Source organism: Natrix helvetica, assembly GCF_964273705.1.
Source record: "Natrix helvetica genome assembly, chromosome: 7".
NCBI lineage: Eukaryota > Metazoa > Chordata > Lepidosauria > Squamata > Natricidae > Natrix > Natrix helvetica.
In genome coordinates, this window is record NC_138558.1 from 56,831,569 (window position 1) to 56,845,648 (window position 14,080).

At 35.2% G+C, this 14,080-nt stretch overlaps 1 protein-coding gene across 3 annotated transcripts in view; it reads left to right on the forward strand.

Moving 5' to 3' along the window:
• FNIP2 (folliculin interacting protein 2) overlaps nucleotides 1-14,080 on the forward strand; it is a 65,852-nt gene that overhangs the window by 47,435 nt on the left and 4,337 nt on the right. For 2 of the 3 annotated variants that reach the window (XM_081959650.1, XM_081959649.1), the window contains exons 10-15: nucleotides 266-354; nucleotides 4,405-4,551; nucleotides 4,643-4,812; nucleotides 6,195-7,410; nucleotides 10,573-10,729; nucleotides 12,863-13,063. In XM_081959650.1, the coding sequence (XP_081815776.1) occupies nucleotides 266-354; nucleotides 4,405-4,551; nucleotides 4,643-4,812; nucleotides 6,195-7,410; nucleotides 10,573-10,729; nucleotides 12,863-13,063 (1,980 nt within the window). The remainder of the gene's footprint in view (nucleotides 1-265; nucleotides 355-4,404; nucleotides 4,552-4,642; nucleotides 4,813-6,194; nucleotides 7,411-10,572; nucleotides 10,730-12,862; nucleotides 13,064-14,080) is intronic. The other variant, XM_081959651.1, reaches the window with a different exon arrangement.

A 14,080-nucleotide genomic window follows, 5' to 3' on the forward strand; every position in this document is an offset into this window, starting at 1 on the left:
CTACTTCTGCAGTTTTTGAATACAGTACTTTCTAATTCAAAAGGGCTCTATAATTTTTTAAAAATATATATATATTTTAACTGAAGGCTTAGGTTGCACATACCTGCTCTAGAATTCTTCTTTTGTAGGCAAATACCAGAAAGAAGAAAGTGTAAAAACCTGTATCTCAAGTTTGGTTCTAATCCTGTTCTAGGTTTTTCAATATGCATCCTGAAAGTTTCAGCTCTGCATTCATTTTTAACCCATTCTTGTTTTCCCCCCTAAGGCTATGATCACATGTAGAAAAATAGCAGAAACAAACCAAAGAGTGCAAGTTTACATTAGCCGTATTATGGATGCACTGAATGAATTTAGGTGAGTTACTATTACATCAATTTTTTTTGGGACGGACAAGATGCGCATCTGTTCTTAAGATTCATCTATTTCACAGCTCAGATTCTGTTCTCTTTTTTTTACTTTTGTCCTTGCACTAATCTTCAGATGGTCCTCAACTTATAACCACAATTGTGATCAAAATTTCTGTTGCTGAGCAAGACAGTTGTTAAGTGCTCCATTTTACAGCTTTTATTGCCACAGTTGTTAAACGAATCACTGCAGTTGTTAATTTAGTAACATGATTTTTAAGTGAATCAGGACTCCCCTTTGACTTTGCTTGTCAGAAGGTCACAAACCGTTATCACATGACCCCAGGACATTGCAACTATCATGAATATATGCCAGTTGCCAAGAGTCTGAATTTTGATCACGTGCCCATGGGGGATGCTATAAACATTTGTAAATGTGAAAAACTGTCATGTCCGTTTTTTCAATGCTGCTGTAACTTTGAACAATCACTTAATGAACTGTTGTTATTCGAGGTCTAACTATAAAAATGGAATGCACAGGTACAGTATAAATGATACCTTGCTCAACAGTAGTAACTGTGAAAGGGATCTTTGAGTCCTAGTGGACAACCATTTAAATATGAACCAGCAGTGTGCAGCAGCTGCCAAAAAAGTCAACACAGTTCTAGGCTGCATCAACAGAGGGATAGAATCAAGATCACGTGAAGTGTCGATACCACTTTATAATGCCTTGGTGAGGCCACACTTGGAGTACTGCATTCAGTTCTGGTCGCCATGATGTAAAAAAGGTGTGGAGACTCTAGGAAGAGTGCAGAGAAAAGCAACAAAGATGATTAGGGGACTGGAGGCTAAAACATATGAAGAACGGTTGCAGGAACTGGGTATGTTTAGCTTAAGAGAAAGAAGGACTAGGGGAGACATGATAGCAGTGTTCCAATATCTCAGGGGTTGCCACAAAGAAGAGGGAGTCAAACTATTCTCCAAGGCACCTGAGGGTAGAACAAGAACCAATGGGTGGAAACTAATCAAGGAGAGAAGCAACTTAGAACTGAGGAGAAATTTCCTGACAGTTAGAACAATTAATCAGTGGAACAGCTTGCCTCCAGAAGTTGTGAATGCCCCAACCCTGGAAGTCTTTAAGAAGATGTTGGATAGCTATTTGTCTGAAACGGTATAGGGTTTCCTGCCTAGGCAGGGGGTTGGACTAGAAGACCTCCAAGGTCCCTTCCAACTCTACTATTTATTATATTATATTATATTATTATATTATATTACATTATTATATTATATTATATTATATTATATTATATTATATTATATTATATTATATTATATTATATTTATTATATTATATTATATTATATTATTATATTTATTATATTATATTATATTATATTATATTATATTATATTATATATTCATGTAGATTCTAGTGGAGATCATTTGAACCTTCCTCACTCAAAACTAAACATCCTTAGTGCAGGTACTAAAGATGAAAATATTTCAAACTTGATTTCTGTAATAAGTCCATAAATAGAGAATTCTTACTTTTATTTGTTGACCTCCCTCTTCTCTTTTTCTTCAAATCCTTCAGGCTATCATATGCTAGAAATGATCTTGTATGCAACATTACTTTCTGAAAGAGGCAAAAGATAATTTGTGGATGGTGATTTATGGGCTGGTGATGTCATTTCTGTTCTTTAAACACACACATCATACACCTGAGATTCAGAAACACACTCCTTCATCCAGTTCTGGAGTATTGGCTCAGGAGAGCTGATTGTTAATGTTTTAGGTATTAAAAGCAAAGCTCAGCCTCAATATCTAGTATGCAATTTTATTTTTATTTTATTTTTTTGCAACAAATGGTGCAGTGGCAATGAAATTGTCAGAACTGGTTATTAAATATCAGCCTTTACCCATAGTAGAGCATCCATAACTTTATAATGTATCAGGATAGAATTGTTTAAAAAAAGCAATTCTGCCTTGTTAACTTCAACCCTGATAACTTCATGGACATTTCCATGCCATTTACTTTGTGGCAATACAGAAGTAGTTTGCCATTGCATCTTTATTGCTACTTATCAATATGCCTGGGATTTTGTAATGGTTTCCCATCCAGGTAATAGTGAGGTCCAATTCTGTTCAGCCTTTTTGGAGTCTGTGAGATGCTTCTATTTCCTCTGATGGTGTGTGTGCAGACACCAATCTAAATTTAATCTGAGGCATACCGCTAACCCTAACAAATTAGATAGAATTTTTTCAAGTAAGACTTAAAGCTGCTGTTCTTTAAATATATGTTTGTTGGTTGACTATAAGTATCTTCATTATATATTTATACTATGATAAATGATTCAGTGTCAAGGGATCACTATCAACATTTTTTCTTGACTTTATGTATTTTAAGCCATTGTTTTTCAAATTTGACAACTTTAGGATGTGTAGACTTCAGCTTTCAGAATTCCCCAAGATGCATGTTCTAAGTCCTTAGTTAACTATTCTGATCCCAGAAATCAATGGTACACAGTTGAATAAAATAGAAGCCAGTAGCATTTGTGACAAAATATTTGATTTCCAATTGTTCAGAAGCATCCTAAAGGTGCTTTATTTTCAAGAGGCAACTGGACTTTCTGTTTTTTTTTTCTTTGAAGATGATTTGCTTCTCATCCAAGAACCTTCTTCACTGGATGATCATTAATTAATTATAATGTATCATTTCCATAAGAAAATGAAGATTAAAAAAAAATAAAGATAAAAATTGGAAACTAGAGAGAATTAGAATGAATTAAATATTACAATTAAAGGAGAACACTCAAACTCAATTTACAATTACGGAGTGAAGAATATCGAAGAATATTTGTGAACAGTGGATCCAGAAGTTAATTTTAAGAGTGTGTGAGATAGACTGTATTTGAAAAATATTATGGAAGAGGAACAAATTTTACCTGACAAGATCAAAACTGATAGGTCAAGCTATAAGAATGACATGGAAATATGTTGCACTGTACATAGAAAAGAAACTGGCTGATGTTTTTATAATTAAATGGGATAAATAACAAACCAAGAGAATAACATGGATAGTTTTTGTACATTGAATTTACAGGCTTGTTAGAAGTTTTGAAGAATTTGTGAGAAGGGACAGAGGAAAAGTAAAAAAATCAAATCCTAGGACATATTAAATAAATACTTTGAAGGAAATGAAGGTCAAGATAATAAGTAAAAGAAAGGAATATAAAATTGGATTATTTAATCAAGGTTTAAGTAGATATGTAAAGGTATATCTTTGATAACCTTTAATGGTCTTTAGATGATCAGAACTAAAACAAGAGGTTCTGTGGAATTGAAATTTTATAAAACATTTCCTATGGTCAATTCCTGATTTTTCACCATGCTATATATAGTTTAACGTGGGTTATATCTCCCTGAATTTTGCAGTGAAGGCAGTACGTTAGAAGCTCTGCCACTGTTGAAGAATTTGCCAAGGAAATGTCTCTGAAACTAGGACCCGATGGGTCACAGGTTGTCTAATTACTGTTAACAATTTATATCCCACCATTTTTTCAGGAGCTTCGGGCAACAACCACAGCACTACCTATTTTTCCATTCAGCAACTGCTTTTTGTGATAGATAGTGCTGAGAAATACTAACTGGCCCAAAGACTGCTTTCAGACTTGCATTGCTGGATCTCCAAAACCATCAGATCAATTTTGTGCTGAGCACAAAATACAATGTGGGAAGCTACTAAAATTGAAAGAAAAGCAAGAATTTGGCAAGAATGTCATTTATTTGGCAAGAATGTCAAGCAAGCTTCAGTTAAATTAGCAAGCAAATGTAAAACTTGAAAAGTGAGTGGCTGGTATGAAAGAAGTACATTGAGCTGTTTTGGTTATATATAATGAATGAATGAGGATACACTGAAAAAGACATAAACAAAGGAAGAATGAATGAATCAAGAGGAAGAAGCAGCAGTTTGGGTTGTTCTCCCATTGTGGGCAAAATAGTTTTATATTTGAACCATTTCCTCTTGTTTAAGCTAACATGGTCCTTTTTCTTTTGGTAGAACTACAATATGGAATTTATACACAGTTCCAAGGATTGCAGATCCTGTGTGGCTTACTATGATCTCTTGTGCTTCAGAAAAGAATCTGTTATGCCAACACTTTCTCAAGGAATTTGCTGTTTTGATAGAACAGAGCAGCAAAAACCAGTGAGTAATCTTGTTTTGTGTTGCTCCTCTAGTTTGAATGGGAGGTTTATTGCAGACATATAATTTCGTTTCTGCGGCTGCTTATTTTTAGGTTTTTTGCTGCTCTATTAACAGCAGTGTTAACCTATCACTTGGCCTGGGTCCCAACTGTGATGCCAGTTGATCATCTCTCCATCAGGGTTTTCTCTGAGAAACATGCCTCATCATCTGTGAACATGCTGGCAAAATCACATCCCTACAATCCACTTTGGGCACAGCTTGGTGAGTACAAAAAAATTCATATCTAAATTCAAGATGCCTCTAGGCATGGAAGATTTTTTTTCTGGAAAGAAATGTGCTCATATGCGCAAATGTTGATTTATTTTAATTTGTTATGCCACCAAATCCTCTGGGATTTCCAGCAGTTAAAAATCCATGAAATGTTCAGGACAGGAGGCAACATTAAAAAATAAATAGATCAACCATAAGAACATACATTCAGGGCTTTTAATCAAATTCTGATTGAAATAGCTGTACTTTTGGTTTGATAATCAAAAGTTAGCCTGTAGTAAGATGGGAGGCCAATAAATTTAATAATGAATAATTAAATAAATTCCTTTAAAGTAGATAATGCATACACCTATAATAAAATGATTATTATGTATGGTATTCCAGAAAATCATTCAAAATTCCATTGAGCAAGTATAAATTACTTTTTCCAGACTTTTTTTTTTGTAAACAAGATTCAAATATCTAGCATGAAATATAATGGCTTGTTGTTCCTTCCAATTAGAAAATTATTAAACTAGGTTTGTCTTGTAAGTCAGATTGTTACTATCATGATGCGTGCCCTCTAGTGGTTGCTAAATAGCTTGCATGCTACAAAATTGGGTTTAATTCTCTTTTGACATCCTTATTAATGAAACATAAATGAAAAAACATATATTCATGAAATACATAATCTGGATCACTTAAGTGCCGTGGTTTATAATAATAATTTATCTCAGAGCCCAGTAAAAGCATTGTGACATATACATTAGATCATTCTGGATCCTAAATGGGAAGTCACATCACTTTCTCACATCCCCAATCTGGAGTAGACATACAATTCTCCTACTTAATAGAAGTGGAATAAAAGGATGTTTTTGTGCAAAAATTAAACAGTGGTGCATCCAGTCATTATATTTCATCTTCAGCATTTCTAGATAGACTTGTTCAGATCTTCCAGAACTCAATTTCACAGTTATGCTATTAGTATTTAAAACAGAAGAATGTTTTAGCAGTAGTTAGGAATTGCTACCATATTAGTTATGCTAACGATTGATTTTAGCTGTCTCATCTTGTTGCCATATCTGTGAGTTATGCATTTTCAGATTTTTTTTTGAATTGCAGTTCTTTGCATAATTTAGCAAAAAAAAGTTTTTAGAAAATTAAATTCGATTAAGTGTTAATCTTCCTCTACTGAAATAAATATAATAAAATTGAGTTACTAAAGTGGATCATTTTACTGAGGTGTGGGTTTATCATTTAAGATGAAATAATATCTTGGTGCTTTCATTCTTTTTGTAGTTAGGTTAAACAAACAGATTAGATATTTGGCATTGGTCTTGGTGTATATATTTTTTTAATTATTATTTTTTCTTTGCCTCACTGTACTTATTTAGGTGATTTATATGGTGCTGTAGGTTCACCAGTCAGAATGACAAGGACAGTAATTGTTGGAAAACGTAAGGATTATGTTCAGCGCATTCTCTATGTCCTTACATATTTCTTACGGTGCTCTGAGTTGCAAGAGAATCATCTCATCTGGAATGGGCAGCTTAACAAAGGAGAGCAAGCTGTGAATGGCAGGAAAATTATAACAACTCTGGAAAAAGGAGAAGTTGAAGAATCTGATTATGTGGTTGTCACAGTTGAAAACGAAACTGCTCTTGTACCTCCTGTCCTGCCTCAAAAGAATGGGGGCGATGCTGTTGCTGCAGATCGTGAATGCTGCTTTGAATCTGGCTGCTTCAAGGGCAAGCATGAGAGGCTGAATGCCGAGGGCAATTCTGAAGCACCTCCACGCTTTGCCAGAGTTAGCTCTCCAAAAGGAATTGTAGGAGAAATTAAGAAAGGGAAAACTTTAGTTAATTCAGAAACTGCATGTGGAAGGCATGGTCTCTTAGAGGATTTAACTGCAAGAATGAATGAGGACCAGCAGCGCAGTATGACAGAGGAGTTGTTCCAAAACCTGACAGCTGTTGCACATTCCAAGAAGGTTGCCCAGGTCTATTCTCAACTGGAAAAAGTTACCTTTCAGATTGGAAGCTCCACCTCACCAGAATCTGATTCCGAAACCCCAAGAAGGGAAGTAAACAAAACTTTGGAAAAACGCAGAAGTAAAACGAAATCTCTGTGTGCTCTTTCAGGCCCATTACATATAACATCCAGGGCCCCACAAGAGAAATCTGACTTATGTCTTAAAACCTGCACTAGCCAGAAAGTTAGGGAAACAGAAATGCCAAGGGCACCTCGGCTGCTACCAGTTCCACAGTCTGTCATTCTTGATAGAGAAGTCAGAAGGGTAAACTTTGGAAAACTTGATCAAGTTTATAATACAAGCTGTGAAAACTTTGCAAGAAATTCTCTTGACTGCGATTCAGGAAGTTCTACTGATGTGCAGAGGTCTGGCCAAGCAGTTACTAAGAACATCCCCGGTGAGGAGGTTGAAAGCAAACTCCATTGTAGAATGGAGGAGAACATTCCTAGAAACGAAAGTTCTGATAGTGCTCTTGGGGACAGTGATGACGAAGGTTGCACGTACATTCCAGATGAACAATCAGTCACTGTTAACGGTAGACCTGAAGAATTTTTAGAAGTGGAACTGGCTTTGCCAAGGTAAAGAAAAAAATAATAATAAACAGAACTCCTGGGGGTTGTTTTAGTTTTAGTTTCTTGCACTGTTGTGAGAGGCATGGGTTGTGAAGTATAGCCTGTTTTTTTTCATCATGTCCACCTGATCCAACTGATTCTTAGCCAGAACAATAGAATCTTAACGCTTAAATCTTAAGCTGTGGAAAGATGCATTTACCCAAGTAACATAGTGACAGTTTTTAATATGTACTAATATCAGTAACAGGAAAAATTGTATGCTGCTTCTTGTTGCTTTTATATATCTGCTACATGCTTCATCATGTTATTTCCTTTGTATCAAGTGCAAAAAAGAAGGAACAAATAGAAAGCCAAAGAATTCAAAGGCATGAACAAAAATAAAATAAAATTGCTAAGACTGTTTTATACCAATATAATTCACCATATTCTGTATCTTTGCTTCCTGTGAGTCCTTATACAGATTAATACATTGCCTTTTCTTTATTCAGTTATTCACCTCTTTCCCTTTCCTCGTGACACATTTAATTTTCTTTCATATATTTATCCATATGTTCATTATCTCTACAGTATATGTCCAAAAGAGATCAACATACTTTTTTCTTACTGGCCACTCACTTTTTTATTTGATCCACGTATATATTCAGCTCCCAAGTATTCTTGACTATCCCTTGTATTATCACACACATAAGTACCCTTTTCTCCCTACATTCAACTGACTCTTACGTTTCTTCTGACATAACCAACCATCACTGCCTAATAACAGATAACACTCCTATACATAGATATTTGCACTTATTTCAGCAATGTTAATTCATTAATTTTAAAATGTAGAACAATTTTCAATTTCTTATTTCATACCTACCTATGGTAGCCAGAATATCTATCTATGTTTTCTGACATACATTTTAACTTTTCATTTACAATTAAATCTACACCATCATGTCCCTGCATGTATTTATCAACTGTATTACTCTACTTTAATTTATTGTGATTACATTTTTTATTCTCATACACTATATGAAAATTTACACTTGCTTTTTCTTCTTGAATTTCATTTGTTAATTCCCATACGTTACTAATTTTTCACAATCCAATCTTCCATATGCAGTTAATTTCAGCAGATGCTATTGGTATCAACTTCATGGCTTTGGTCATTGAGGTTATCAAAAAATACTTTGTAGGAACTGAAAGTATAGACCAGCCTTCTTTGTCTGTGCCACATGCAGCACTTCCACATAATGGTAAGGTCAGTATTAGTCAGCTTAGTACATTTTGACTAGTAGGCTTTAGTGCAACCAAAGCTCAGTTTTACCCCAAGGACGCCCATCATAATCAGCCCAAACTAATATGTCTAATCTGGGAAGGCTTTGCAAGCCAACATAATGATTCCCACATCAAACTATTAGGAAGTACAGTATATGTAGTTTACTGATACACACACAGAATTACTTGCTTTTGTTACTAAAATAATGTTTATAAAGTAATTTTAAAATTGTTTTAATTACAGGTAGTCCTCGATTTATGACCAAAATTGAGCCCAATTTTTTAGTTGTAAATTGAGACATTTGTTGAATGAGGTTTATCCCATTTAATGACTTTTTTTTAAAAGTGAATCACTGCAGCTGTTAAGTTAGTAACATAGTTGTGAAATGATTCTGGCTCCCCCATTGACTTTGCTTGTCAGAAGGTCACAAAAGGTGATCATGTCACCCCTGGACACTGCAGCTGTCATAAATATGAGTCAGTTGCCAAGCATCTGAATTTTGATAATGTGACCGTGGGGATGCTGCAATGGTCATAAATGTGAAAAAGTCATATGTAACTTTTTTTCAGAGCCATTGTTTACTTCAAATGACTAAATGAACTGTTGTAAGTCAAGGAGTACCTGTCTACCATATGTCAGATTTGCTGTCTGAATGTAGTTTGCTTGATAAAAAAATGCTAACAAGATAAGTCAGTCTGTATGTTTGTAATTGTGTATGTTCATATGTGTGTGAGAGGGGAATGTTCCACTACATTGTTAAAACCTTTCCTAAATATGTTTCAAATAGATGTTTTTATATTACATTTTTCCATTTTTGGTTAATGCTCTCAAACGATTCCATTAAAAATTTTCACTATAAAAATGGGATTATGTTTCCTGGATTTATGGCCTATTTACTAGGCTGTGTGTCAGCGTTCTAAATATCATGCAGAATTAAATTAGAGTCCAAGGCAGAGCTATCCTTAAAGTTCCAATTTAATAAGACAGACATGTTGGCATCGTACTGTGGAATCCCAAATCTAAAAGCTTCCTGGGATTCCACCCAGTTGAAAGTTCATGATCTTATCCCCACACCCATAAATCCATCACATGGTCCAATCTTCTTCGCCCATGCTGGCATTTCCACCCATCTAGTTCCTGTCAGATGCAGAGATGTGGAGACAAAAGATGACCTTGGGCTTCTAGAAAAGAATGACAACAACACATTCCACAACTCTACTCCTTTCTATTCCCCCCTCCCAATTACTACACTAATGAAACAGCATAATGAAATAATAGAGAGTGTGGGCAGGCCAAAGATCCTAAAAAAAGGGAATATGACTGCAAGCCTGACACTGTGAAGGTAGATAGAGAAATTGTACTGTTACTAACTCAGAAACTGAAATATATTTGAAAATATGTAATTGTAATGGGATGCATTGTTCTTCGTGTGAAATTTGTCTAAATGTATTTGTAAATCATTAGCTGCTTCTGAAAAGAAGATGGCAGAGAGGGTAATCACATGAAATATACAGATCTTTGTATTTACTTCTATGATCAAATCTAATTCTACAATGGAATTACTTTCTGTGGTATATACACAGTCTGTTACTGTTAGTTATGGTGATCCAAGTAGGCTGGATCTGTCTGAGTTTTGGAGTCATTGTTTGTAGACTTGTAGAAATCTATGAAATTGTGTTCAGTTTTCTGTGAGAAAGATTCAGTAATACGTTATAGAAGTTTGCAGGCTAAAGAGTAACTTAACATTTATATATCAGATTGAATGGTATTTTTTTCATCTTGAGCTGTAATCTTGAAAAACAAATCAGATCATGTTACAATCTTGCCAATATAACTGTACATACTGATTATTTTTTGTAAGGCCCTGAGATGTATTCAGTAATCAGTAAATTCTTGATTTTCAGATTTTGCACAGTTAGCTCTCAAAGCATGATACATTTTGGAAGGTCACTTCTTGGGGGCTATTGTACCTCTTATATGCCTGATCTTGTGCTGCATGGAATAAGTTCTGATGAACAACTTAAGCAACATTTATCCGCTGAGTTGAGTCATACCATAAATGTAAGTCTGTCCATTTCTGTGCAAAGCTTTAATAATAATATTTCGAACATGAAGGGAAAGCTTACTGGTTTTGTTTCATTAGTAACATTCCGTTGTAATTTTTGCTATTTGTAGATAGAAGAATAGTTACACTCTAATTACATCATATTCTTCTGATTACATCATATTTTTATAATTCACGAGTCCTTGGTGCTCTCTGAGTTTGGTTGTTTTCTTGCAATCATTTCATTGTAATTGTAAATCTTATTGTGAATTTTATAATCACTATGTAAGGCTTAAGGATCAGAAACTGCAGCAGTTTGGAAAGCAGCAAGCATAGGCAATTATAACACTGCCATGGTATGCTCATGTAACACCTCTGTTTTTTGAAGTGCTGGTTCAATTCGATTAACACCTTTCAAGGTGCTGATTATCACCTTAAAATCCTTCATGGAGTAAGCCTTGTTTTTTGAGGGGCTACTGTCTTCAGTAGTTCTTATCCATGCCATATTTCTGACACAGTTGGCATGCTCTGTGTTCCATTGATTAAACCGGCTAATCTTCTGGGGCACAGGAAGCACTCCTACCTTGTCAAGACACCTGACTCTGGAATATCATTTCTCATGAGATTTGTATGGCTCTCATCCTGATCTTATTTAAACGGTTCCTTGAAGCCTGGCTGTTCCTTGGGTTACCGTGGGTTAGAGTGGGTTACAGATCCATTCTATTTATGGCCTACTAAATGGTGGTGTTTCTCCAGACTTTTTTTTTAAAGGTTATGTATATTGTTGTTTATGTCATTTTATTTTGTAAGCCACAGAGTTGTGATGTTTTGAGCAGTCTATACATGTCATGAATGAATAAATAAAATATTTATTAAATTTTACAATTAGATTAGCCAACCACCTGATTCAGAATAGGTCTGCAAGTGACTTTGATCAATTCTAGTCAAAATCAAATGTTCCTCTCTGAGAAAGGAAGTATATTTTTAGGCTAGGAACAAACCTAGTGAAGTTGCTTGCCTTTAGAGGCCTTTCTTTGTGACCTTGCAAAAAGTATCTGCCTTATAACTGACAACAAATAATGAAGAGTAACCTCCTTCAGATTCCAAAATTTAATTTGGAGGAATGTCTGCCTTGCCTTTCAGTCATCTTAACTCATATTAATTCAGTCATATTAAGAGTTATATTGCAGAATGCACCTCTGTAGAAAATTCAATAGGAAAGTAAGTATCAAGAAAGCTGCTAGTCCTTGATTCCAAACTTCTTTGGGCCCAGAACAACTTTCTCTGCACCTAGAAGTACATTGAACTGGGTCAAGTGAAGGAAAGCATCACTGATTTCCTTTATAATGCAGATCTGATTTTAAAAGTTTGCAGCTTATAGAATTATAGCCTAAAATTAATTGAGTTTTAATCTAACTGAATCAGAATGTGAATTATTCGAAGTCAAAGTGCAATTCAGATATCAGGGTTACGACCGAAACCCTGATTTAATATTGCTGTGACTGTGGCAATGAAACTGGCTTCCTATCCCTCACTTTTCTAATTGGAACAGCTAGAGAATGAACTTTTTTCTTTTTGTCTAGAAAGCTTTCAATTGTTCCCCTTTCTAATCCGTACAGCTATATGTTCTGCATTTATACTCTGTCCTGGTTCAGAAAACGCTACATCTACAGTACATACAGATTTTTAGCCCTGTGTAGTTAAATGGAGGGCCCCTGTTCGTCTCTGCATCTAATCTGTGCGCTGAAACAAGTAAACATTCTAGCACAAAATACATCTGAAGAGATGATTTTAAAAGCATATTTCTCTCTATATTAATCTATTATTAGGCAATAGAGGTTTATCATTGAATGAATTACTCTCAAGCTTTTCACTTCATTTGGCTGTGAGCACATTCTTTGCAGAAATGGTAGATAACATCTGACTAAATTAAGTATATTTACTGGCTGCCAAATGTTTCCTCTATTACGCTAGATAGAGTGCAGGTTTTATTCTTCAGTTTGAATTCAAAATGACCTTTAATACAGGGCATTTTTTGTGAAAATGGGAGCCATCCAGATTTTGACATAAGATGGCAACTACATAAATGTTTTAACTAGATACATAAATAAAATGTCTTGCTTCACTTCGTTTTGTTGTGTGTTTTATAGCATCCTGTACTAGATGAATCTATAGCAGAAGCTGTTTACATTATAGCAGATACTGATAAATGGACAGTTCAGGTGGCTACTAGCCAGAAAAAGATGACTGACAATATAAAACTAGGCAAAGATGTCCTCGTCTCCAGCCTAGTATCATCTTTATTGCAGTATATTTTACAACTTTACAAGCTTAATCTTTCTGCTGACTTTGTAAGTACTCATTTACAAGCACGTGTATACAATAAATATAGATGAAGAGGAAAGATAAGATGTAATCCAGGCTTTTGAATTGCATGTATTTCTACATTGATTTTCAGACTTAGACGAGGCACTGTGGTGACTAATGCTTTCTTTTCCTACATGTTAACTATGTTAATCTAACAGTTCACCTTGGCAATTGTGAAGAACTGATAACTGTTCTTCAGGAAGTTTTATGACTGTAGTCCTGTTTTTCTAATCTGGCCAGTGTTGGCCACATCTTTTATATCATATGAGCTACCAGATAAAAGGAAAATATTTTTACCCACATATAGTGTCTCAAATTCACCCATCCATCCATCCGTAACAATGTGACTCTGGACAGCATAAAACAAAACAAACAAAACAAAACAAAAAACACAATAGATCAAAAAAGAAAAAACTCACTATGTAACAGTAAGCCATTACAGTATATAATGAAAAAATGATGACAAGCACATAACATACAAAAGGAGGGATTCTCATTCAATTGGGCCTGAATGCTTGAGGGAAGAGCTAGATCTGTGACTTTCCTAAAGGCTAGAAGTATTGGGGTCTGTTGTATATGTGCGTATGTGTTTGTGTGTGGGGGGGGTGTAGAACAGGTGAGAGATCATTCCAGAGAATGGGGTAATCACTGAAAAAGCATACCCTCCTGGGTCCTATAAGATGACAAGATTGAAAAGAAGGAACCCTCATATGTTGGGACCTGTGAGTGGACATATTCTTAGGAGGCTTAGGCAGTGCTTGATTAATCTTGGCTTCATTAGAAGCTTGTTCCTCTAAATCAGGAGTGTCAAACTGGTGGCCCACGGGCCAGATGCATCACATGCAGGCCACGCCCACCCCAGCTCCATGAAGGGGGGAAACATCGTGAAACATCACGTGATGGCAACGTGATGCCACGAGTTTGACACCCATGTTCTAAATCAATAAAATACTGAACTTTAGTGTGGCCTCAACGAAGTGTATATATATTTTTTATATTTA